Genomic DNA, 26,380 nt, shown 5'->3' with positions numbered 1-26,380 from the left:
GTGCCTTATCCGACAGACTATAACAACACAAGCCAGCTTGTATTGATTTCAAATTTTAGCAGGTAGCAGTAACCAAAGCAAGGTGAAATCTAGACCGGTAGAGTCACTATGACAAAGCTAAAAGAAAACTTTACAACACTGTCCTTTCAGCCACAAAAGCTTGTGATAAGTAAGAGAAAAGCAAAAGATCTCTTAGCCGTGCGGTGTAAGTTAGAGATTGAGCAACTCTACAGCCTAGGATGACATATGTAGGAAGCTGGCTCTGTATACGCTACAACAAAGTGAGATATAGTGTGCACAGAGTCCAGGGTCTCCCCAGAGGCTTGACAGAGGCTGAATTAGATAATACTAATGCTCTCTTTAGGGTAGTGTGTTCAAGCAGTTAGGCTTATCAGAGGGTAGTGCAAAGCATTTGTTGTACACACACAGGCAATAGAAGAAACACACACTCAATGACTTAACTCTGGACCAATAGGATATTATATAGAAAAATATTGTTTGTTAATTTATTTTTAGAACCACAAGATTCAGTTTGCTGGTAAGTACATAAAATGAAATGTAGTTTGCATATATATCATCTGGACTTTGAATAGAATCAACAATGTATACAGTTTTTCTTAAAATGGCAAAAAACTATTTTAAAAGTGGACACTGCGTTTTTCAACAGTTCCTGGGGGAAGAAAAGATAGTACAGTTCTGCAGGTAAGTATACAACTTACAGTTCTTATCTCTGGGGTTTAGGCAGTCTGTTGTTGGGGGTTCAAGCTAACCCCAAACACCCACCACCAGCAACACGTGGCCAGTCGGGTGCAGAGGTCAAAGAGATACCAAATTAATGTAGGCTCCTACGGAGACAGGGGGTACTCGGAGTCCGGTCAGCCAGCAGGTAAGTACCCGCGACTCGGAGGGCGGACCGGGGGTATTAGAGAGCACTAGAGGGGCCATAGGTAGGCACCAAACACAAACCCTCAGCGGCAAAGGGGCGGCCGGGTGCAGGGTGCAAACAGGACGTCGAGTTTCCAATGCTTGTCTTTGAGGAGACCCCGGGGGTCACTCAGAGGCTACACGCGAGGTCCACGGGGGTGTCTTGGGCACACCACTGGTCGAACAGGGAGGAGGGCCGCCTGCTGAACGATGAGACACCAGGGGTCAGTTTCTCCAAGGCCTGGGGCTGCGGATGCAGTGTGTTCTCAAGGCGTTGGATATCTTCGTCCGGAGCTCGCTGTCAGGGGGGTCCTCGGGATTCCCTCTGCAGGCGTGGTTGTGGAGGAGTGGAGAGGTCAACCTAGGCAAGGCTCTTGCTAGCAGTCACCTGGGGACCCTCTTTTGCTGGGTGGGCACCTGGACATGGGCCATGGCGTCGGGTGCACAGGGGTCAAAACTCTTGCATCCGGAGTGAGGTGGGAGTCCTTGGTTGTAGGTTTCTTCAGACAGAGCTGCTGTCCTCATGAGTTCTTGGTCCTTTTGGGTGTAGGGTAGTCCTCTCGAGTTGTCAGAGGTCGCTGGGCCAGCTAGACGCATCGCTGGTCTTTTTGCAGGTTCTCTGATGCAGGAGACAGGCCAGTAGGGCTGGGGCCAAAGCAGTTGTCGTCTTCCTTCTTCTCTGCTGGGGTTTCAGCTTACCAGTCCTTCTTCTTGTAGGCCACCAGGAATCTGGTGAGCTGAGTTCAGGGAGGCTCTTAAATCCTAGATTTAGGGGTGTGTTAGGGATCAGAGGGCAGTAGCCAATGGCTACTTTCCCTGAGGGTGGCTACATCCTCTTCGTGCCCACTCCCTTTGGGAGGGGGGCACATTCCTATCACTATTGGTCCCTGTCCTCCAAACCAAGATGGAGGATTCTGAAGGGAGGGAGCCATCTTAGCTCTGGGCAGCTTAGGGGAGGTCCTGTCTTGGGTGCTCACTCCTCCCTAATTTTCCTGCTGGACTTGCTGCCAAAAGTGTGGCTTTGTCTGGGGGGGGTGCCCTGGAGCACTGTAACCTGAGGCTTGAGCCTTTGAGGCCCACCGGCAGGTGTTACAGTTCCTGCAGGGGGAGGTGTGAAGCACCTCCACCCAGTACAGGCTTTTTTTCTGGCCTCAGAGAGCACAAAGGCTCTCACCCCTCGGGGGAAGAAACTCGTCTGAAAGTGGCAGGCTGGCACAGGCCGGTCAGTCGTACACTTAGCAGTTGGGCTATCATACCGGGGACATCTCTAAGATGTCCTCTGTGTGCATTTTTCAATAAATCCCACACTGGCATCAGTGTGGATTTATTGTGCTGAGAAGTTTGATACCAAACTTCACATTTTTCAGTGTAGCCATTATGGGGCTGTGGAGTTCGTGCATGACAGACTCCCAGACCATATACTCTTATGGCTACCCTGCACTTACAATGTCTAAGGTTTTGCTTAGACACTGTAGGGGCATAGTGCTCATGCAGCTATGCCCTCACCTGTGGTATAGTGCACCCTGCCTTAGGGCTGTACAGCCTGCTAGAGGGGTGACTTACCTATGCCACAGGCAGTGGTTTGTGGGCATTGCACCGTAAGAGGGGTGCCATGTTGACTTTGTCTTTGTCTCCCCACCAGCACACACAAGCTGTGAGGCAGTGTGCATGTGCTGAGCGAGGGGTCCCCAGGGTGGCATAATACATGCGGCAGCCCTTAGACACCTTCCCTGGTCCTTGGTATCATGTGTACCTTTTACAAGGGACTTAACTGTGTGCTAGGGCTGTGCCAATTGTGGAAACAAAGGTACAGTTTTAGGGAAAGAACACTGGTGCTGGGGCCTGGTCTGCAGGGTCCCAGCACACTTTCAATCAAAGTTGGCATCAACACTAGACAAAAAGTGGGGGGTAACCATGACAACAGTGGCACTTTTCTACAAAGTCTATAAAAAAAGAGTAGAAATTTGAAGCCCATATAAAGACCAGTAGATGCTTTTTACTGATAGAAGGAGCACCTTCATGCAATAAATTTAAAAACACAGATGTCTAGTTATTTGCATTTGGATTACTCCCCTGTTTTGTTTGGTGAGTCAATAAGAGTGTTCGGGAAAAAAAGTGGCATTTGATTGCTAATTTACAGAGGGCAGATGTTAGCGACTGGGCTTTTGCCTTCATCCTAGATTATTGGCACGTGGGATTACTTTGTTTCGACATCTAGTTACTTGTAAGAGTTAACCCTCATAACCTGTTTACTGTCTGAAAACCCACGACCTTCCTTTTTCTGTCCACCCTTGAAACTTGTGGCCTTGCACATTTCCATGCCTATTGCAAGCATAGATATGTAGGGCTGTTAATTGTCGCTGAAGAGGTATGCTTGTTTTGTCCAGAAGGACAGTATTATGTTGACATTGTAGAGCTGGTGTTTGAAAGCCCTCAAACCTGGGGGAGTCGGGTGGGGACGAGTTGAGCTAGTGCAAGGATCATTCAAGGCTCTGCCCAGACACACCATGTAGTGGTGTTGACACACACCCTGCTTCAAACCTCTCTTGGTGTGTGTCTTCCAAGTGAGAGCCATAGTACCTCTGATCTTAACTTGGACCCATGTGCAATCATATACTTGGAAATGTCCTGAAGAGTACGGGTTTAACCCTCTAAGACTGCAACGTGGAACACAACAGTGACCTATCTGTGCGATCCAAATCTCTTTTAAAATCGATAAATCTAGTGTATGGCTTCTGGCCGGAACATATATGTCTCTTAGCCAGGAACATTGTGCAAAGGCTGCTGGGATCTGTCTGGGGTGTTAATGCATGATTAAATTATTAGGCCCTTCTAGAGTCTTTCATTTTAGAGATGTTATGTATTTTCACCCATAAGGAATCGTTGTCTATTTGTCTGGCTGTCCCTATTGTAGTTCTCTATAATTTTATCCACATCTTGATTCTCTTGGTAATAAGTTGTTTGAAGGAACACAGTGCCATGTTTAAAGCTCTCTTCAATACTGAAGAGTTTTGGAATACCATGGCGCTTGTGAAGGAGCAGGGATTCCACCACAATAAGAATGACTCGTTGGTCGTGTTGGACATAACAATTTCACAACAGAGGGCTTGTGAGGATGACCAAGCGCTTAGTAGTGGTGATCCAGTTAGCTGAAAAGTACTGCCCTCAGTAAGCAGGTCCAAGTTCCACGTCGGGTATCACTGAATCTGGTGCAGCGACCATAGGCTGCTCTTCTGCTGCTGGGAACCCAACTCTGCACCTAAATATGTGTCCAGAGACCTTTTGTAAGCTGCAGAAAGTGATCGCAATCAAATCTGCGAACAATAATAAAATGTTGATGTTAGAAAACAATGTCACAGCGGCAACAGTATAGTTACTCAGTCACTTACATGAGTTGTTTTACTTGGAATGTCATTAGCAAATTTTCCGTTCACAACTCTCACACTTAGGTTATTTATGAAATTGGCCAGGTCTGTACCTTTCTGATACTTCTGCACCTGCAATATGTGACCTGCTGGAAAGTTCCAGATATAATTTTGGACATAATACCAATTATCATCCAGATTGGAAGTCAATGAATCCCCTGGAAAGATAGGAAAGGTCCTGTAGTATTTGACAATTGGCTTCAAGGTGGCACCAGGTGTATCCTTGGCAACACTGAGAGGTGTCAGGACATCTAGGGATGGTAGACACCCTACCTAGACTTATCTTCCGAAAAATAGTTGTCTTGTGAAAACCAGTTTTTGTTTAAGAACAAGGAAACAATGATTAATTGAAGCTCTTTGCATTGTGGGAGGAGGTGCGCATTTTCCCATGGAGCATGTTACTCCAGATTGCTAGGACCCTCCTACCCAAGGGTAGCTGTGTGGCATAATGCTGTTCTTGGTTTTTGTAACCTGCCCTTCTTCTGATCCATCCATTTTCCTTCATGTTGCAGGGGTGGAGCTGAGCTCTTGTTTGATGGAATCAAGAAACATCATGTGACCCTGCCAATCCAAACCGAACCCTGTAAGTAGTCAGCTGCTAACTCGAAGTATGGTAGAGTTGTGCCCGCGACACACAGACGTTAGGGACATGACTCCTTTTATCTTCAGTTCTGTGGGCGAGGTCAATTATGGTGGCAGTAGTGGCTCAGGAATAGGGATTCTGTGCTCCCTGCCTACCGAGGTCTTTCGAAGTGTTGAGACCCTCCTGTTGGTGAGAATTGATTAAAGACATCTTTCTTACATTGACCGAGAGCTTCGCACCGCTCTCTAACTTCACCCTCAGAACATGGGCATGCGCTGCTGCTATGCAAGTGACTCCCTTTTGGATTATAAATCAGATTCCTACATTCAACACATCCACCTCTCCCTGCGTGAGCCTAGAAGTGGTCTTACTCAGTGGGTCGCTTCACCAGAGCACCATCCTACAAAGCCTTTGGCAGTGTGGCTGTTGTCCAAGAGTTTTTTAATCACTTCCAGGCTTCAGCTGTGTGTGGACATCATTTATCAGCATATTTGATTGGTTTGGGGACTTAAGGTTTGTGCTTATCACACATGAAAGCCTTGGCTGAGGCTTGAAGTCTTTAGATGCCTGAGGAAAGCATCCCTTGGCAGTTTTGCCTTTCATGTCATTATTTGTAATGGTCATGTGTGATGATTGTTTTTTAGCAGCTTTGTCTGGCTGGAGAATTAAAGGTCACTGTAAGGCTAAGTATTGTTTTGTCTTTTTAGTGCTCTTGTGTACTGTTATGGTAACATCGGACAGGCGCCTCAGTCACATGGTCCTAGTGGACAAGGCTGCCTGTCTGAAGTTCCTACATTTCTTAAAATAGCTCTGTTGCTGTGCCCCGTCTATTTTTTCTTACTTGTCCAGTGTGTTCAATCAGTGGTGCTAATCTCTTACTGTGACAGATCTTAATAGCACCGCCTTGTGGGTTCATCCAAGAAATTATCTTCTATTTGAGCTAGAATTTAGAAATACTGTTTTTCCAAGGTGCTGTAGTAGGAGTTGGCAAAGGTGTAAAATTGCTGCTGTCCTAATGCAGGGCCTCTCAGCTCCACCTTATGCTGGGAGTGCTAGTGGGTCTGAGATATAACGAACAGTCCAGATCTCTGCAGCTTCTCTACAGGTGCCTCCTGTCATTGTGCGTGTACAATAAACAACTAAAGGGCAACTACATGTCCAAAGTACTTACCAATGTAGGATTCTGCACCTTGAATGAAAGACTAGCTATGTATCTACAAGAAAAAACAACATTACCTACTCTAAAAGCAGAATCGTCACACTCGATTACACTATACATCCTTCGTCTTATGTAAGAATTTCCAGATTATTCCAAGAAAAGAAAGTGATCACAACCTCCAGCTAATAACTTTACATCTGAATTTTGACTATTATCATTCCATTTTTATTGCTCTCAAATTTACAAAGTCAAAACCACGCAGTAAGGTGGTCAAGAGTTTGAGGCATATGTGCTGTAGATTCACATGCTGTGCATACTCCTGCCGTCTAGTGTTGGTTCCGGATGTGTGCAAGTTGTTTTTCTTCGGAGAAGTCTTATCGAGTCACCAGGTGTAGTTACTCCACCTACTGCTGGTAATGCACCTGGGCATCGGATCCACTGTTAGATTGTTTTCTTTCTGCTACCTGTTTCGGACTTGTGTTATCGGCCGCCAGATCGACACTGTTGCAGTGATCTCTTGGGGCCTTCTCAGGTTCCTTTCCCTTTCGTCGATATTGTCCTTCGTTGCAGTACCCCGTCTCTCATCGACTCATCCAGGTTGAGGATTAGGACAAATTTGACACCCCTGTATGGGCATTGTCCTTTGGGGCTGCTCCATTGTTTCTCCACGGCAAGCATTTCTTGCCTGTGCTGAAGCAGATGCCATTCCGCTACTGTTTCCAAGGTTGTGTCAAATTCCCCTGGACCAATCTCCTCCAGGTGTACAATCTCTACCTCTCTCCCAAGCGCAGCGAGGCCTTTTGCAATATCTGCCACTCCTTACACTTGAAGAAAACTCTTCAATACTGTCAGTCTCGATGTCTCGAAATGTTGAGTAGAAGTTCCAATAACATCACTGACATCTTCGCTGTTCGGACCTCAAGGGTGAGCCCCAGTTGGAGCTGTCGGCAGCCGAGATAGATGCCTTCTTTCCATGAACCAGCTCGCTTTCTTACTTGGAAATTGAGGACTTGCCTCCCTCCCAGCAGGCCGTGAGTATGAACCCCCTTCTCCTGCCCTCCTTCCCCTAGCAACGCTCACACTGCGAGCAGCCCCTCCAAAGGGCCAGGATTCCAGCCTCAAAGCCCACCTACAGGCTTCTGGTCCGCCACTGCCTTGCGGCCATGGTCGGCACAGAGCACACAGTTTGGACCCCACACCCAGTCTTGGCTCAGCGCAGAAGAAGATCCTGAAGCCAGCACACTCTGCGCCGACCACTCTCTCTGTGTCAACCACTGCTTCAAAACAGCCTTCAGATCCAAAACTTTTGAAGTCTAAGCCTTGTTCGCCATCAACAACCCACACGCTGGCTCCAAGGCCATCAGTGTCGAGACCTGCTTCTTCTGCCGGATCTGTTGAACCTGTTCTCCAGCAGCTGCAGGGAGAACTTGATGCCTTGCGGCATCATATTCTGATTCATCCTTACACTGGAAACAACCTTGCCCAGCCTCCAGCACTGACAGGGTGGCCGCAAGTGAACGCTCAGCTTTGAGGAAGTACTCGACCTGCCGCCACCACCACACGAGCAAGAGGAGACATGACAAGGCAACTAGCCCACCACCACTATTGCCTTGCCCACCTACCCCACTCCTCACCTCCCCCCCTCTGCCTGCTGACCTCCTTTTCTTCACTCCTCAGGGTCACCACACTCAGAGTTTATGGGGCATAGCCCAGTCTTATGACCTGCATTCATAGGATGGTCCTTGGATCATGTACGATGTCGATCCTTTGGGGACCCAGACCCTGACCTTTATCTCACCTGTCCCTCTCCTCCGAATGACACCACCTCCTACCACGAAGACCTCGGCAGGGCAGCCTCTGTCCATGAAGTGGAAATGCAGAAGGATGCTTTTGGGGAAGATTTTCCTGTTGGAAACCCTTTTTTCCTCCCTGCGTTCCATGCAATTCTTGCCAATGTTGAGGGGGATGCTCAAACCAGCTTCTAATATCTACTAAGATGAATTTAAAGCCTAGGTGGTCACCCCAAGTAAGCCTTCCCCAGCAAACCCAGTATACGTTAAAAGTTATTCCCCCACCCCCCAACTCGGTGGCCCACAATGTCAGCAAAATGGCCAATGTGAGGACACCATCAATGTACCCCCGCTGGACAAAAAAAGTAAAAAGATTGATATGGCTCACAGACACATCGCTATGCAATCTGCCAACCACTGGGGCATTTCTAGTTCAATCCGTTTACTTTCCTGGTATGAGAGGGCTCACTGGGATGAAATAGAGGACCACCTCCAGCGTCTCCTAGATGGGGCCAAGAATTAGTCTCTGAAGGCAAACTCATTTCCAATACTACCATACGATGTGCCCTTGATGCTGCCAACACTGTGGCTCGTGGCATGAATTCCAGCGTAGTCATCCGCAGGCACGCCTGTCATTGTGTCTCTGGTTTCAAGCCAGACATTCATCAGCATCTCCTCAACCTGCCCTTCGATGGTGGGCACCTCTTCAGGCTGATTAGATGCTGTAGAAGATCAAGAAATACACAGAGACCGTCAAGACCATTGGAGTCCTCTAAACACCCTCTCCAGGGAGATGCTTTGTGCAGTCTGCCTACTTGGGCGTCTCTAAGGTCACTTCCTCAGACTCCTTCACCTTTAACAATGTCAGCAGTCTCCAAAACCCTCCACAAGGGGTTATTTTTGAGGTTCCTACAGAGGCAAAAAAGTCTAAGGGAAGATGTAAGGGGTGCTTTCCTAAGGGAGCTGACCCTAGCAAGCAGCAACGTCCTTCCTTCTCCACAATCGCATCACCCCTGTCGGGGGTTGGATCCGAGGGTCCTTCCCCACATGGCAGCAGATCACCTTCAGCCAGTGGGTGCTAGATGCCATATGCCATGGTTACTGTTTGGACCTCTTTTCCAAACCTCCCACCCCACAGACGCATCCTTTCCCCCACAACACCATTGCCTTCTCCGGAAGAGGTAGACTCCATGTCAACTAGAGGCACCATAGAGCCAGTGCCAGCACACCTACAAGGCACAGGGCTCCCTCTACTTTCTCATTCCCAAGGACGGGTACCTCAGGCTGCTCCTAGATCTCAGACCCCTGAATGAGTATATCCTGTCGGAACATTTCCTAATGGATATTTTACAGGAAGTCATTCCTCTTCTACAACAAGGCGATTTCATGACTGCCCTCGACCTCTGACATCTACTGCCACATCCCAATCCATCCAACTCACTGGTGCTACCTCCGGTCTGTGGTAAGTCGCAAACATTATCAGTTCAAGGTGCTGCCGTTCAGGGTCACCGGTGCCCCAAGGTGTTTACAAAATGTCTAGCAGTGGTAGCCAAGCACCTTGCGTGCAAGGGCATCCATGTGTTCCCTTACCTGGAGGATTGGCTCGTCAAAAATGCAATTTATCAACAGTGCCTCACACACATGCAGGCCCCCATAAACCTCTTACTAACCTGGGGTGTACCGTCAGCGCCACCAAGTCACACCTTCAGCCCCTCCAAATTCAGTCCTATCTATGGGCAGTCCTGAACTCATTGGTGGGCAGGGCCTTTCCAAGTTCCGAAGGGTGTAGGTCTTCTAGGCGTTGCATCCTCTTTTTCAGCCAATTCACCAAGTTACTATCAGAACAGTGATACGCCTTCTGGGAATGCTGGCCTCCTGCATTGCCATAGTCCTCCATGCCAGGTTACACGTGCGCATACTGCGAGAGTGCTTAGCGCAACAATGGTATCAGTTGGGAGTCACTGAGAAGATCTAATGTTGATTTGGGGCCACACTCCTCACTCTCTGCAGTTGTGGAACACCATCAACCTGTTGCAGGGGTGGCCCTTTTTGCGACCTATCCTGCAGATCACCATCACAATGGACACTTCCCTTACAGAGTGTGGGAGGTGGAACATTTACGGGACCGCACGGTCCAAAGCCAGTGGACACTGTATCACCAGAGTCGCTACATAAATTACCTAGAGCAATTGGCTGTTCAGCTTCATCTGAAAGCCTTCCATTGTTGCATTGTGAACAGGATGGTCCTCATTCGCACAGATATTACAGCCATGTACTATCTACAGAAGCAAGGCAGTACTCATTCTCTTTACCTGTCCGAGTTATCCCACAGTATTTAGCTCTGGGTGCTCAGCCACAGAGTCCGTCTGCTGGCAGAGTACCTGCTAGGAGTGGACAACAACTTTGCATACTTTCTCAGCAGAATGCAGTAACAAGTCGACTAATGGGAACTCCACCCGCAAGTCCTCCTGCAGTACTTTTGTCGATGAGGGTTCCCCGACCTAACCCTCTTCGCCACCGCTGAATACCCAAAATGCCTAAACCTATCCTGTAGGTACCCACACCCACAGTCCCTGGGCAATGCACTATGGATGACCTGGTCAGGGATATTTGCCTAAACTTTTCCGTCTCTTCCATTTCTTCTGTTTGTGGTTTGGAGGCTTCGGCAGACATCCCTCACCCCAATCCTTGTAGCTCCCGCTTGGGCCTTGCAATCTTTTTTTCACCACTCTATTCACACTCTCTGTTGTGCTGCATGAGAGTCTCCACAGCAGGCCGGACCTCCTCATGCAGAGCCATGGAGAAATCAGGCTCCCCTACATCAAGATACTCAACCTTGCGATTTGACTCCTGAGGTCTTATAGTTTGGTTATGTAAACCTTCCTGCGGAATGCATAGACATTCTTAAGGAAGCATGCAGGCCCACTGCCCACATCTGCTACGCTGCAAAGTGGAAACAATTTGTTCCCAACTGCCTATCACAACACATAGGCCCTCGTTATGACTTCAGCAGTCTGTGCCGTAGACCGCTGAAGTCACTGCCGCCATATGACCGTGTTGGCGGCCTGAAGACTGCCATATTATGACTGCTGGCTGCTCACTGCCACTGTCTGACGGGGAAGCCGCCAGCAGCCATACTGGCGGTCTAGTGGAGCTTGCTCCGCCGCCATGTCACCACAACACAGCCTGCTGTATTACAACATTGTAAACGGCGTGGCGGTGTTGTGTTGGCGTGGCGCTGGTGGTGTAGCAAGCGCCATGGACCCCGTTCTCCGGCGTGGCGGGGCATGACCGCCAAAGTCATAATGACCACCATAGACCCTTGGCAGCAAATGTCCAAAACATTATCTGCTACCTTCTCCATTTACAGGCTTGTGGCCTGGCTTATAGTTCTGTTCGGCTCCACATAGCAGCAATGGCTGCCTGCCTTCCGAATGGAGAACACATTTCCCTTTTCAGGAACCTTGTTATCAAAGCTTATATGGAAGGTCTGAAAAGAGTATTTCTTCAACAGGTCCCCTAAGCCCCTTATGGACTAGACTCTTGGGAACTCCCTTCAAACGTCCCCATTCTTACTCCCTTCAATTACCCTCCTTCCTGGTTGCAATCATCTCTCTTGACGTGTCCGTGAGCTCCTGGCCTTAACATGAACCCTAAGTTCCTGCTTAAGGTGCTTTCTCCTTTCGACCCCTAAGTTATTGCTTAAGGTGCTTTCTCCTTTCTACCTTAATCAGTCCATAGAGCTGCCAGTTTTCTTTCACCTACCGGATTCAGTTGGAGAACAACCTTTCCATACTCTAGATGTTAAGCGAGGCCTTGTGTAGTATGTGGATAGAATACAGTCTTTCGCAGGACACAGCAGCTCCTAGTTGCCTTCTGAAAGCCGCACCAAAGGGTGGGCTCTTTCCAAGTCAGGCATAACCTGATGGATAGTTAAACATGTTCAGATATGCTTTGTAAAGCTAAAATACCTTTGTCCATCCCTCCCAGAGCCCATTCGACCCATAAAAAGGGGCCTACTTAGGGAGCATTCCTATAGCTGATATCTGTTAAGCATCTACCTTGTCCATACCACACACTTTCACTAAGCACTATAGTGTGGACGTACTGGCTTGCCAACAAGCTAATGTTGGTCAGGGTGTACTTTTGAACACTTTTTCAATCCTCTGAAATATCTTCAGGCTCGCCACCTCTCAGAGGAGGACGGCTTTACAGTCTATACACAACATGTGTATCTACAGCCACAGATGCCTCAAACAGAAACCCTGTGAGCATCTGTTTGTGACACGTAGTGCTTTAGATTCTCATGCTCCCTCCCTCCTCCCTGAAAGCCTATTGTTGTTACAGGTGTACTTTATCCTTTACTTCTCTCTACATGGTCACCTCTCTCTTCTGTGTCGCTACGCTCTATTTTCATCTCCACCTGACGTGTGGAAAACAATCTAACACCAATAGTGGATGCCCCTGTGCCTTACCAGCAGTAGGTGGAGTCACCATACTTCGTGACTCAAGGAGACTCCTTCTAAGTAAAGCAACTTTCACACTTCCGGACCCAGCACTAGATTGCAGGAGTATGCACAGAATCTACAATCCCCTGCCATAGATGCTTACAGGGTTAGTAACATGTTTCAAAATCCTGAATTTTCATGATCAAGTTTATTGTGGCAGCTTTCAAGACTGGGAACAATTGCTTGGGTCAGTTTTCAGTTTCTTTTGTTTGCAAAATCCCAACTGGGGCCCTACTCAGCGTAATCAAACTGATCCACAGATCGGCCTAACAATAACAAAACCTCACAGGTAATTAAGAGCCCTGATAAAATATTTGCGAAGCAAATGCAGGGATCCTCTAATTCAGAAAGAAAAATGCACTAGAAGGCACAAGTGAAAGATATACGTAGGAGCACCCAGGAAGCGGCCTGACCTGGGTTGCATTAGGCAGTAAAAGAAAATAGCAGCACAGTACTTTGGTTATTCGCCGGCCGGGGGACTGGCTCACACAGACAAGCCGCTGACTTCATACGGTTGGACACTTGGCACAGCCACTGCTCAAACTCCAGTCAAACAGGAGCGCTTCCACCTTTAAACTCTCCTAATATGTCAGTTCTCCATGTGAGATCACACAAGATGAGACTACCATAAAAAAACACGCTCCTCGAAAGCAGCAGCACAAAGAGAATAACTGTTGATATCATTGAGTTGGATCCCAGTCTATGGAGCCTTTTATTGCATAAACTATTCCCACAAGAGCTACAAAAAGGTCAAATTCTTCCTTTATGGAATGAGGCGATAATACATCCAAGATTACCTAAAGAATTGTCGACTCATGGCTCTCCTAGATACTGAGGGAAAACTTGCCATCAAATACATATTGGATGTCCTTTACCCCTGGACTATGAAAAACCATCTCGTTCCTTTCAGTCAGTCCAGATTCAGAGGCACTTGTTCCATGGTTGATGATATTGTCTGCTTAAAATTAATGGTGGACAGAACATTAAAAAGGAAACTCAGACTATACGTTTCTTTTGTTGATTATTCCTCGGCCTTCAACAGAGTAAATTGGAAGCACTTTTGGAAAAACTGTCTAACTGGGGTATCAATTAAGCACTACCCCACTTCCTGGTATTCATGCATGAAAATGCATGGCTTCAAATTAAATTGACTGAAAGTGCCCTTTCTCCTGAAATGACCACCCAAAATGGCCTGAAACAGGGCTGTATCTTGCCCTGTTGCTTTTTTCGTTATACAACTCAGACCTCGCATATCTAGACCATCGAAAGGTCGTGGCACCGAAAATAGACAAGAAACATATTGCCGACCCAGCTTATGCTGATAATATTATTTTTTTTGTTACCCCGTCAGGTCTGCAAAATCAGCTATCAGAGTTAGCAGACTTTAAACAAAGGCATAATTTACAGATTATTGTAGATAAAACAAAAGTAACGACGTACAGCAAGGCCCGAAAGGAACAGAGGTGGACCATCAATGATAACTGTGAGAGAGGCTTTATTTTTGCGTGGCTATCCCCCACTTTTGCCTGATGTTGATGTGTCCTAGAAATTGTAGTGCCCAGAGCGCCTGCTAACCAGTTTCCTTGGGCCAGAGCTCTTTCCCTAAACTGTTGTGATGCACTGGCACAATTGGATACACCCTTAACTACCACTATAAGTCCCTAGTTAGTGGGTACCTATGTACCCAGGGCAAGGGGTACTAGGGGTAGGCCCCTGAGGGCAGCAGCACTGATTGTGCCACCCTCTAGGGCCATGCATTCAGATAAAACCAGCACTGCCATTGCAGGCTGAGTGTCCTGGTGCAATCCTAAAATGCAAACTCGACATGGCACACTGTCTGTGTGCCTGTCCACCATACACAGCATTTACTATCACTAACCTTCTAGCAGGCCTTATTGCCCTACGTCAGGGTGCTCCATATTATACGTGAGGCCATAGATGCATGAGCAATATGCCCCACTGTGTCCTTGTCAAACCTGGGACATAGTGAACAGAGCAGCCATTTAATGCATGTGCTGGACACTGGTCAACACGAGTTTTCCAGCTACATGATGGGCACTCCGAACCCTGGATTGATTGGTATCAAACAACTCAGAATGATAAATCCAAACTGGTGTCAGTCATGGATTTATCCCTAAATGTACCCATGGCCACCTAAGAGGTGCCCCCTGCAAAAGCTAACTATCCTGGCATGGTTGCCGACTAGTTCCAGCCAGCCTGCCACCTCCAGACAGCCAATATACAGACCTTGGGGGAGAGCCCTGTCTCTCTGGTTTGTAAAACAATGCTCTTCCCAGGTGGAGGAGTTAACACCCCCTCCCTCAGGAATGTGCACTGTCCTGACGGTGAGCTTCAAAGAGCTTACCGCCCTTTAAACTCAACCCCTAAGCCTGCTGCTAGCAACAGCTGGCATCCTCCTTTGCAAAACCCCACTTTTGGTGGGAGCAAAGGCGGGAAACCTAACAAAGCATAGGAGGAGTGGCCTCACCTGGCATTTGCCACCCCTAAGGTGTTGCCTGCGAGGTGGACCATCTTTTTCATTTTCTTCCATATTGAATGGAGGGAAAAGTAGCCAATGAGGTTTAGGGCAGGGACCCTTACCACAGGAAGTGGTTACTATAATAGATGTAGCCACCCAAAGGTAAGTGTCCCATTGGACACTACCAGGTTCCCCCTGAAACGCCCACTAAATTCAGTATTTAGTGGGCTCCCCAGACCAAGATTTCAGATTAGAAAGGAAGAAAAGAAGACAGCACCAAGAAGAACCGAAGCCTGAGAGCTGTGAACCTGCTGTACAAGAAAAGGCGCCAACCCTGCCTGCTGCTTCTGGGACCCGACAATCACCGCTGCGGAGGAGCTGACCACTGGACTGACCTTGACAAACCCTGAGGGCCTCCAGGCTTCGCCAATAGCCTGAGATCTCCCTCCAGAGTGGAGGTACCACTCTACAACCAAGCAAGAGCCAACAAGCTAGTGAGGGTCACTTCACTGACTGGCCAATATATATCTCCTGAACTGGAAGTCACAGCCGGACCCGACGACCACCAGGACAAACCCCGCAAGGGTGCCAAGTTTGGTGGCACTGCGCACTCCAGTGGCCGAGTCACGCCAATACCCTGAGTACTGGTCAGCTGATGTCGGACAACCAGAAAACCAGCTCCCCAGAGCTGAATAAGGACCAGGAAGAAGCCCCAATTGAGGGACTTCAGGAACACCCCTGACCTCCCACCGGAGTGCCCCCATTGTCCTGGAAGCTGCCCTCCAAGAGACTCACCTCCAGCTCCAAGGGACTCTGTTGCGCACAGCTCCTGGATCAACAACTTGCCCTGCACCCAGCCGTCCAGTGCCCTGCAATGAGGATCCAGCTGTGCCCACAAGGTTCCACACCCCTTGCGACCTTGATACCCCAAGGGGACCCCAAGGCACCACCTTTAAATCTACAAGAACCACCCATTTCCAAGTGCTCCCCCCGAGTGGCCCTGCACCTGCTCCAAGAGACCTTTCAGCGCTGCTCCCACCGGAACTGGGAGCCCCTTAGCTTCTCTGTAGGGAGCTGGCCAAACCAAGCACACTATGCAGAGGGCCGGGCAACCACACGTTGGTTTCCATAGGTAAAAATTAGACCACCTAATGCTCCAATTGTTAAGGTAGCTGGTCGACCAGTTAGGCTAATCCAGGAGATGTGCTAAGTATTTGCTGTACTCACAAATCCATTCATGCACCACACACACTCAATAACTAACTAGAGGCCAGAATTTATAAAAATACTTCAGACTTTTATATACACTTTAAGACCAAGATCTTTAGAATCAAGTACTTTTTAAGTTATGACTTTTTGAAGTTTTTTCTGTGTGTGATTACGCACCATAGAAATCAATGGACAGTCACCTATAAAAATGCATTAAATCATACAGTTGAGTTACCAGTCTCTTCTTTTGCAGGGTAGTCGAAGTAGTCGGTGGCCACACTGTGCCAGCTGGAGAGCCTCTTGTGGCTACCAGTTCCAGTGGGAGCAGCGTAGGAAAACCTCTTGGCACAGGGCCACTTGGAGGGGCCACTTGGAAAAGGAGCTGGTTTGCAGGTTTAAGGTGGGTGCTTGGGGGCCCCCTTGGGTTGTTGAGGTCGCAAGGGATTGGGGACCCGGGGCACACAGCAAATCCCCTAATGCAAGGCTCAGAGCGGCCAGGTGCAGGGCGTTTTGGAGGTCTTGGAAGCTGTGCACAAAGGGACCCTTCGGAGCTGGAGGTGAGTCTTCTTCTGGGGGCCTCACAGGACGTCACGGGTGCTCTGGTGGGAGGTCCAGGGTGTCACTGAAGTCCCTCGACTGGGGCTTCCTCCTGGTCCAGTTGCAGCTTTGGGGGAGCTGTTGTTGGGGTTCTCCAACGTGCACTGCTCAATATCTGGGGTATTGCCACAACTCGGCCATGGGAGGGCGCTGTGCCACCAAATTGGGCACAGTTGCAAGTCACGTCTGGGCTGGTGTGTTGTCTGGTCCGACTGCGACTTCTAGTTGCAGAGATCTCATCCGGTCGGTGAAGTGCACCCTCCCCGGTTTGCAGGTTCCTGTAGTTTCTTGAGTGGTGCCTCCACTCAGGAGGGAGTTCTCGGGCTATTTGCGAATTCTGGAGGTCCTCGGGGTCTCCTGAGGTCGGTTCAGCGGTCAGTTCCTGTGCAGCATCGATTGTCGGGACACTGGTGCAGCAAGCAGGAGTCTTGAAGCCTCTTGTGATGCAGCAGGTCCTCTGTTCTCGTCCTGGCTGGTTGTCTGGTACTGTCGTCTTTTCTTCCAGATGAATCCAATCTCTTGGTCTAGGGAAGCCCACTAAATACTGAATTTAGTTGCCGTTTTAGGGGGAACTTGGTAGTGTCCAATGGTACACTTACCCGTGGGTGGCTACACCCACTATAGTGATCACTTCCTGTGGGAAGGGGCACTTCCCTGAACCCTATTGGATATTTTCCTACCATCCAACATGGAGGAAAATGAGATGGAGGGTCCACTTCGCCTGCAAGTCCCTGGGGGTGGTGCATGCTCAGTGAGGCCATTCCTCCTCCCCTTTGTCTGGTTTCCCGCCTTTGCTCCTGCCAAAAGTGGTGGTTTGCAAGGGGAGAAGCTGTCTGCTGCTAGCAGCAGGCCTGGAGGCAAGAGTTTCAGGGGCTGTAGCCCTTTGAAGCTCACCGCCAGGGTGTTGCACGTTCCTGAGGGAGTGGGTGTTAGCTCCTCCATCCAGGAAGGGCTTTGCTTCACAAACCAGAGAGACAGGGCTCTCCCCCAAGGTTTGTATATTGGCCATGTGGAGTGGTAGGCTGGATGGAACCAGTCAGCAACTATGCCAGTTAGGGTTAGCTTTTGCAGGAGACACCTCTAAGATGACCCCTGGGTACATTTAGGGTTACATCCAATACTGGTACCAGTTTGGATTTAATATTCAGGGTTGTTTGATACCAAACAACCCAAAGTACAGAGTGGCCCCACCAACAAGGGGGGCTAATCATACAAAACAAAGGCCTCCTTTCACACTCTCCAGCTGGCACAGTGTGCCCACGGACGGCCTCGACCAACCTGTAAAAGCTGAACCTAGTTACAAAACTTCCCTATTTTATGTGCTTTTTAAATGTGACTGTCTATTGATTTATATGGTGCGTAATTACGCACAGAAAGACTGCATTTAATAAAGCTTAAAAAATTCATAACTTTAAGAGTACTTACCCATTTTTGGCAATCTTGGTCTTAAAATTGATATAAAAATCTGAAGTACTTTTGGTAAATTGGTCTCAAGTTATTCCTTTGTGTGTGTGTGGTGCATGATTGATACTGTAAGTACAACACATGCTTTGCACTTCTCCAAGATCAGCCTAACTGTTCGACCAAGCTACCTCAAAAATTAGAGCATAAGGTGATCTAGTTTTTTCCTCTGGAAACTAATGTGTGGTTGCCTGGACCCTCGGTGCAGTGTGCCTAGTTGTGCACACTACATGAAGGGCCAGCCTCCTACAATAACCCCATAGAATATGCCTCCTCTTATGATCACTTAGATGTAACCGTAGTAAACAAATTATCCTGGGTTAGCCACATCACAAACAAAAGGAGATAAGCATTTGCAATGCAATGGGTCTCACGTTTGCTCGAGTTAAAGCTATTACCATTGTAAACTCGTAACCGGACTTTTCTTGCCACATAAACTGAATATGAAAAATAAAACAGTTTCACATAAGCGAGCCAACGGCCACCATGAGCGTGAAGCAGACACAAAAGGAAACAGAAGTTCACTTGGAGAGAAACATATTGGCAAATGTGCAATTATCCATGTAACAGGGTCAGTATCATGCTAAGTGCTCAACTACTGCCCAGCGAGATCGTGCTGCCTACGAAATAAAGAGAAATAGTAGCCCTGAAACCATTCTGAAAACATGGAGCCTCGTATGTTTCAAGTAATTGGCCGGTGTGCTGAAGGCGGGCTAAAAACTTGAAAAGGCATGACGTGTGCGTGCCTTCCACTAATTAAATCAAGCAAATTTAAAAAGGCAAGTCCACGAACCAACGAAAGTGGTGAGCGTGCAGTGGGCGTGGTTAAAAGCCCACAGACAGATCACACCAGGGACAGAGCACTTTGCTCGCTCGACCCTTAAAAAGAAATCATCCTTAGAAGATCAGTCGAGATTTCCTGTCATCATCTATGGTGGCCAGGCAATTAGCTATTCTGTTAAAGTAATTACTTCAAAATTGACTTAATTTCTCTTATATGCTTTCATCCTCTTTAGCGACAAAACAAAAGCAGATCTCAGTAAAATCTAAATAAGGGAGGTAAAATCATTATTGTGTCTACGTTGCTCGACTCCAAAAGCCACATTACGACTTGAGCTAAGTCGTTCATCAGCTTTCAATCTAAATTACAGGGCTAAACTACATTTTCTTTGTAATTGCGTCAAGGCTGGAGACAATTAATTCATAAATACTCCCCTTGGCTCTCACAACTCAGGGGAACTTAGCTAGTTTTAAAAAGCATCTTAAAAATTGGTTGTTTACCACCCTTATTTAAGACCAGTCTTTCCTGTGTCGAAAGACCGTGACCACTAACAGGAGATTTACCGATAAGAACTGATGAGAACACTCACAAGTTGCGGACTACACTACACTATTGATACATACACCAATAAAACTCAGGAATATTAAATTCTGCTGTGGACCTGGCCTGCAAACATAAGTATTCAAAATTCCTCCTTTTTGTATGTTCAGATTGCATAATTCAAAGGAGCAAGGAGCAATCAATATCTTCCATCAAAAGCGTGCCGACTTTGTGGGCACAGTAGGAAGCTGGCCTGGTGTGTGGTGAGCACCTCTGGTGTTATCACCTTATACCAGATATCTCCTATCAGTGAGGTGTAGACAGTGTCTAGGAAGCCAGGCTCTCTAGAGGTAGCTGTGGATGAGCAGCCAAGACTTACCTAGGAGACATACAAAGCTTATGCAATACCACTACAGTCACACAGTACTTACACACATGAGAGAACCACAAAGGGTTGCAAAAATAAAGGTACTTTATTATAGTAGCACAAATACTAAAATACTGAGTATGCAATACTCCGATAGGAGGTGAGTAAACACAATATTATGTACACATTAGAAGTCCGTGATTAGCATAGAAAGCAATAGCAAATAATAAAAACACCAAATAGTGAAGACCCTGGGGGGAGACCAAACCATATACTAAGAAAGTGGAATGCAAAAGGCAGTTCCCCCACCCAAGGAAGTGGAATCAGTAGAGGGGAGCTTGAGGAACTAAGAACCCCAAAAGGTAATTACCAGGGTTCCCCCCGGTCGACCAGGAGAGAAGAGGTAAGTACCTGTTTTTTCCTCAAGCCCACCGGAGAACTTTGGAAAAGGACTGTCCAAGACTCAGACAAGACTGAAAGAAACTAAAGGAGGATCCTGACAGAAGAGGACCTGCAAAAGAAGGGGACCAAGTCCAGTTCGAGTTGGAGTGTCCAGCTGTGGCAGGAGCCACTACCCACCCTTCTGTGGATGCAGGACCAGGTCGACATGGATGAAGAAAGGCAGCAGTGCGGCACAGGAGCAGAAGAAGAGTGATGCAAGTGGTGTCCCACGTCGGCGGTTGTTATGCAGTCGGTCAGTGGTGCTGGAAAACTACCAACAAGCTTTGCCAAATGCAAGAGTCAGAGAAGAAGGTTTTGCAAGGCTGTAGAGGACCATCAAGGCCCAAGGGTGACCCTCAGCAGCTCGGAGAAGAGGAGGCAGCCCCCACAGGCAGCAGGCACAGGAGTCGCCGTGAGGCCCACTCAGCACACCTTAAGAGGAGTCCCATGTCGCTGGAGTAGCAGGCAGGAGCCTGTGCTTTCCAGGAAGGAGTGCTGGGGGCCGGGGGTACACGGAGCCTGAAGATCCCTTGGAGGAGGAACAAACAAGCCCTGTTAGCTGCAAGAGCTGGGGTGCACAGAGGTACTGTCCGGCAAGGAGAGGCAAGGGCTTACAGTCTCCCAAGTTGGATAGCTGGTAGAGAGGACCAAGGTGACCACTCCAGACCACTAGCTGTGATGCAGGATTCACACACTTCTGGAGGAGAGAGGACCCATGTAGCCGGACTTTGTTGCAGTTGGTGCCTGCAGCTGCAGGGACTCCTTCACTCCAAGGGAGATTCCTTCTTGCTTCTTGTGCAGACTGAAGACTCTTCACCCTCAGAGGATGCACAGCCGGGGAAAAGTTGTAGTTGCTGAAAGGAGCCGTAGAAACAATGTTGCAAGCATCACTGGAGTTGCAGATTGTCGGTTCCTGGAGGATCCAGTTGCAGTCCCAGTGGCCAGAAGATGAAGTAAACGATGCAGAGTAGTCCTGCTGGAATCTTGCATGTCGAATCTGAAGGCCCACCCAGGAGGGAGACCCTAAATAGCCCAGGAATGGGATTGGTCACCTAGCAGTGTGACCACCTATCAGGAGGGGGCTGTGATGTCATCTGCCTGACCTGGCCACTTAGATGCTCCCAGGGGCCTCTGCCCACCTTGAATTCAAGATGGCAGAATCAAGTGGCCACCTGGAGGAGCTCTGAGCACCACCCCTGGCTGGGGTGGTGATGACCAGGGGAGTGGTCACTCCCCTTTCCATTGTCACCCCAGAGCAGGGACGGGTCCCTGGACTGATGCAAACCAGTTTATGAAACAAGGGCACCAAATGTGCCCTTCAAAGCATACCAGTGGCTTGGGAGGCTACCCCTGCCAAGCCTGGAATGCCTATTTCCGAAGGAAGGGGGTGTTACCCCCCTCTCCCAAAGGAAATCCTTTGTTCTGCCTTCCTATGCTTGAGCTGGTCAAGCAGCAGGAGGGTAGAAACCTGTCTGAGGGGTGGCAGCAGCACGGACTGCACAGAAAATCCCAGAAGACTGGTAGGAGTGAAGCTGGGGGTCCTCTAAGGAGCCCCCAGAGTGCATGGAATCATGCAGCCAATACTGGAAATAGTATTGGGGTATGATTTCGACATTTTTGATATCAAAGATGCCCAGGTTCGGAGTTACCATTGTGTAGCTGGACATAGGTAGTGACCTGTGCCCAGTACACGGGTAAAATAGCTTCCCCGCACTTACGAAGTCCCTGAAAATGGCACTGGAGTTCATGGGGGCACCTCTGCTTATGCAGGGGTGCTCTCACACATAGGTACCTGCACCCTGCCGTCTGGGCTAGGAGGGCCTGCCATATGGTTGACTTACAGTGACGTGGTGCAGTGACCTGTGGTGAAAGGGTGCACGCACCTTTTCAAGCAGGCTGCTATAGCAGGCCTGCAAACACATTTTTCATGGGTTTCCATGGGGGGCACAATACATGGTGCAGCCCATGGGGAACCCCTGGTGCCCCAATGCCCTGGGTACCTAAGTACCATATTCTAGGGACTTATGTGGGGGCACAGTATGCCCATTGTGGGGTGTGCTAAGTCCTAAGTAACCAGATTTAAAGGGAGAGAGGACAGTCATTGCGGTCCTGGTTGGCAGGATCCTAGTGAACACAGTTAAAACACACTGACAGCAGGCAGAAAGTGGGGGTAACCATGCCAAAGAGAGTCCTTCCCTCAGGTACAATGAGGAAACTGTTGAATAAATGATATGTCTGTGCTCGGCTCGTTTGGACCTGAGGGAGAGGTGTTTGAAGTTATCATTCGTCTCAGGTTTTGGACTCTTAGTGATGCAATAAGACGCTGCTTCTCGTCACAAGTTTGCCAATTTATAGGCTGATAGATGAAATTGTTGGACCAAGTTTATCGTCCATTGAAACAGATTGAAAGTAACCGTGTATTAAACAGGATTTTAACTAATGTTTAATTGTGATGTTATAACTGAATTATTTATTGTAATCTGTTCACTATTTTCTGAATGTCCTCCGATAGAGGCCTTCAGCTGCTTGGATTGGACAGGCAGAGCTCAAGACAGATCCCAGACAAGAGGATCCTGGGCCAGAATGGGGGTACTGGTCATATCTCAGCCGTTTGCTGTATCCGTGTCAGACAGGCAGATCTCTCACCTCTGCTTCAGATGGTCGCTCACAAACGGGCAGTTCTTTAGGACAGTGCAAATGCCGATTGGCGAGATAGGGCTCTCCATGGAGTGGATGTTTTCACAGTCCGAGCAGTCTGACACGCTGCTGCCTGGGGTCCTGGTGAGACTTCGATGAAGCCCAACCTCCTCCAGCCAGAGGACCAATGAGACTGTAGGTGCTGGCAGCACCCAGAGAGATGCCATCCATCGCAGGTCCACGGTTTTCAAATAAACATTGTAGGAAGCTGGCTCTGTATATACTATCTCAAAGTGAGAGATAGTGTGCACAGAGTCCAAGGGTTCCCCTTAGAGGTAAGATAGTGGTAAAAGTAGATAATTCTAATGCTCTATTTTGTGGTAGTGTGGTTAGCAGTAGTCTTATCAGAGGGTAGTGTTAAGCATTTGTTGTACACACAGGCAATAAATGAGGAACACACACTCAAAGACGTAACTCCAGGCCAATAGTTTTTATATAGAAAAATATATTTTCTTAATTTATTATTAGAACCACAAGTTCAAGATTTGAAGTAAATACATAAAATGCAAGGTACTCCACACAGGTGAGTTAGGAACTTTGAATTAGAGCAATAACATATACAGTTTTTGTTAAAATGGCAATAAGCTATTTTAAAAGTGAACACTGTGCAAAAATCAACAGTTCCTGGGGGGAGGTAAGTAATGGTTTGTTTGTCAGGTAAGTAAAGCACTTACAAGTCTCAGTTCCTGGGCATAGGCAGCCCACCGTTGGGGGTTCGAGGCAACCCCAAAGTTACCACACCAGCAGCTCAGGGGCAGTCAGATACAGAGGTCAAAGAGGTGCCCAAAACACATAGGCGCCTATGGAGAACAGGGGTGCTCCTGTTCCAGTCTGCCAGCAGGTAAGCACCCGCACCTCGGGGGGCAGACCAGGGGGGTGTTGTAGAGCACTGGGGGGGACACAAGTAGGCACACAAAACACACCCTCAGCGGCACAGGGGCGGCCGGGTGCAGTGTGCAAAGCCGGTGTCGGGTTTTGTATTGGATTCAATGGAGGGACCCAGGGGTCACTATAGCTGTGCAGGCAGGGCACAGGGGGCTTCTAGGGCCAGCCACCGACTGGGCTAGGCAGAGGGTCGCCTGGGGGTCACTCCTGCACTGAGGTTCGGTTCCTTCTGGTCCTGGTGGCTGCGGGTGCAGTGCTTGGTCCAGGCGTCGGGTCCCTTGTTACAGGCGGTCGCGGTCAGGGGGAGCCTCTGGATTCTCTCTGCATGTGTCGCTGTGGGGCTCCAGGAGGGTTGTCTTGGGCTAAGGGGGAGTCCTTCCTGTGGTGTTGGTTCTCTGGAGCTCGAGCTGGGGTCGTCGGGTGCAGAGGGTGAGGTCTCACGCTTACGGCAGGAAACGTGAAGTCTTTTAAAAGTTGCAAAGTTGTTGCTGGTGTTGAGCAGAGCCGCTGCTCGAGGGAGTTTCTTGGTCCTTAGGTTCAGGGCAGTCCTCTGAGGCTTCAGAGGTCGCTGGGCCCCGTTGGATGCGTTGCTGTTGCAGTTTTTCGAGTCAGGAGACAGGCTGGTAGGGCTGGGGCCAAAGCAGTTGTCGTCTTCCGTCGTCTCTGCAGGCTTTCAGGTCAGCTGTCCTTCTTCTTAGTTCAGTTTGCAGGAATCTGATTTCCTGTGTTCTTGGGTGCCTCTAAATACTAGACTTAGGGGTGTGTCTAGGTCAGGAGAGCAGTAGCCAATGGCTACTGTCCTGGAGGGTGGCTATACCCTCTTTGTGCCTCCTCCCTGAGGGGAGGGGGGCACATCCCTAATCCTATTGGGGGAATCCTCCAAACTTAAGATGGAGGTTTCTAAAGGCAGGGTTCACCTCAGCTCAGGGCACCTTAGGGGCTGTCCTGACCAGTGGGTGACTCCTCCTTGTTTTCCTAATTATCTCCTCCAGCCTTGGCGCCAAAAGTGGGGCAGTGGCCGGAGGGGGGGGGGGGGGCATCTCCTCTAAGTGGGATGCCCTGGGGTGCTGTAACAAAAGGCATGAGCCTTTGAGGCTCACCGCCAGGTGTTACAGTTCCTGCAGGGGGCGGTGAGAAGCACCTCCACCCAGTACAGGCTTTGTTCCTGGCCACAGAGTGACAAAGGGACTCTCCCCATGTGGCCAGAAACTCGTCTGGTTGTGGCAGGCTGGCAGAAACTGGTCAGCCTAGCATTAGGCGTTGGACTGGTATTCAGGGGGCATCTCTAAGATGCCCTCTGGGTGCATTTTACAATAAATTCCACACTGGCATCAGTGTGCATTTATTGTGCTGAGACGTTTGATACCAAACTTCCCAGATTTCAGTTAAGCCATTATGGAACTGTGGAGTTCGTGTTTCACAAACTCCCAGACCATATACTCTTATGGTTACCCTGCACTTACAATGTCTAAGGTTTTGCTTAGACACTGTAGGGGCATAGTGCTCATGCACATATGCCCTCACCTGTGGTATCGTGCACCCTGCCTTAGGGCTGTAAGGCCTACTAGAGGGGTGACTTACCTATGCCACAGGCAGTGTGAGGTTGGCATGGCACTCTGAGGGGAGTGCCATGTCGACTGAGCACACACAAGCTGAGAAGCAGTGTGCATGTGCTGAGTGAGGGGTCCCCAGGGTGGCATAATACATGCTGCAGCCCTTAGAGACCTTCCCTGGCATCTGGGCCCTTGGTACCAGGGGTACCAGTTACAAGGGACTTACCTGAGTGCCAGGGTTGCGCCAATTGTGGAAGCAAAGTTACAGTTTAGGGAAAGAACACTGGTGCTGGGGCCTGTTTAGCAGGGTCCCAGCACACTTTCAGTCATAACTGGCATCATCAAAAAGGCAAAAAGTCAGGGGGTAACCATGCCAAGGAGGCATTTCCTTACACACATATAATGCAAGGATGTTTTGGTGTCTTTCTTGTCCCCTGATATGACAGGAGGCCGGGAAGACCATCCTTTAGCGGTTAGAGTACCAGTGTGTATTGAAGCAAAAGGAGGGTTTTACAAATGAGATCTCCACTACAGCTGAGGGCCTGGTAGCACACAGATTTGTTTATTGGTCTGTAACTCATTAAGCATCACTGAGAAGGCTGTTTGATTCTCGGGCTGATAAAAGTTCAGAGACACTGTCAAGTCCCTTTGAGACACAGGATAAGACTGAGATGGGCCTATAGTTCGTAAGATTGCCTGGCCCGCCAGAGTTATTGTTACAGTAGTAGTGACAATAGCATGTTTGAGGTCTTGCTCTCATAGACAGGGAGGTAGTGAAAGGTAACTGTGCAGTGAGACCCTGGCTATCTACTTTTTCATTACACACATCCCATGGTGGGGAGGAGTTTTTTTAAAGACATCAAGATTTTTCTAATCTCAATTACTGATGAGGAAAGACAAAGAGGGGTTAAGCAGGCAAGTACTTTTGGGTGAGGCCTTCAGGCGAAGGGATGGTGGACGATATGCTTTCTCTTAAAATAC

General features: G+C 48.7%; 1 protein-coding gene across 2 annotated transcripts in view; it reads left to right on the top strand.

The window, feature by feature from the left end:
* The window catches only part of URM1 (ubiquitin related modifier 1), a 102,606-nt gene that overhangs the window by 44,532 nt on the left and 31,694 nt on the right, over positions 1-26,380 (top strand). For both annotated transcript variants that reach the window (XM_069236968.1, XM_069236969.1), the window contains exon 2: positions 4,862-4,932. In XM_069236968.1, the coding sequence (XP_069093069.1) occupies positions 4,862-4,932 (71 nt within the window). The remainder of the gene's footprint in view (positions 1-4,861; positions 4,933-26,380) is intronic.

The sequence above is a fragment of the Pleurodeles waltl genome, chromosome 6 (genome assembly GCF_031143425.1).
Source record: "Pleurodeles waltl isolate 20211129_DDA chromosome 6, aPleWal1.hap1.20221129, whole genome shotgun sequence".
Classification (NCBI taxonomy): Eukaryota; Metazoa; Chordata; class Amphibia; order Caudata; family Salamandridae; genus Pleurodeles; species Pleurodeles waltl.
The sequence above is the reverse complement of the archived record's forward strand: the minus strand, read 5'-3'. Positions and strand labels throughout refer to the sequence as shown.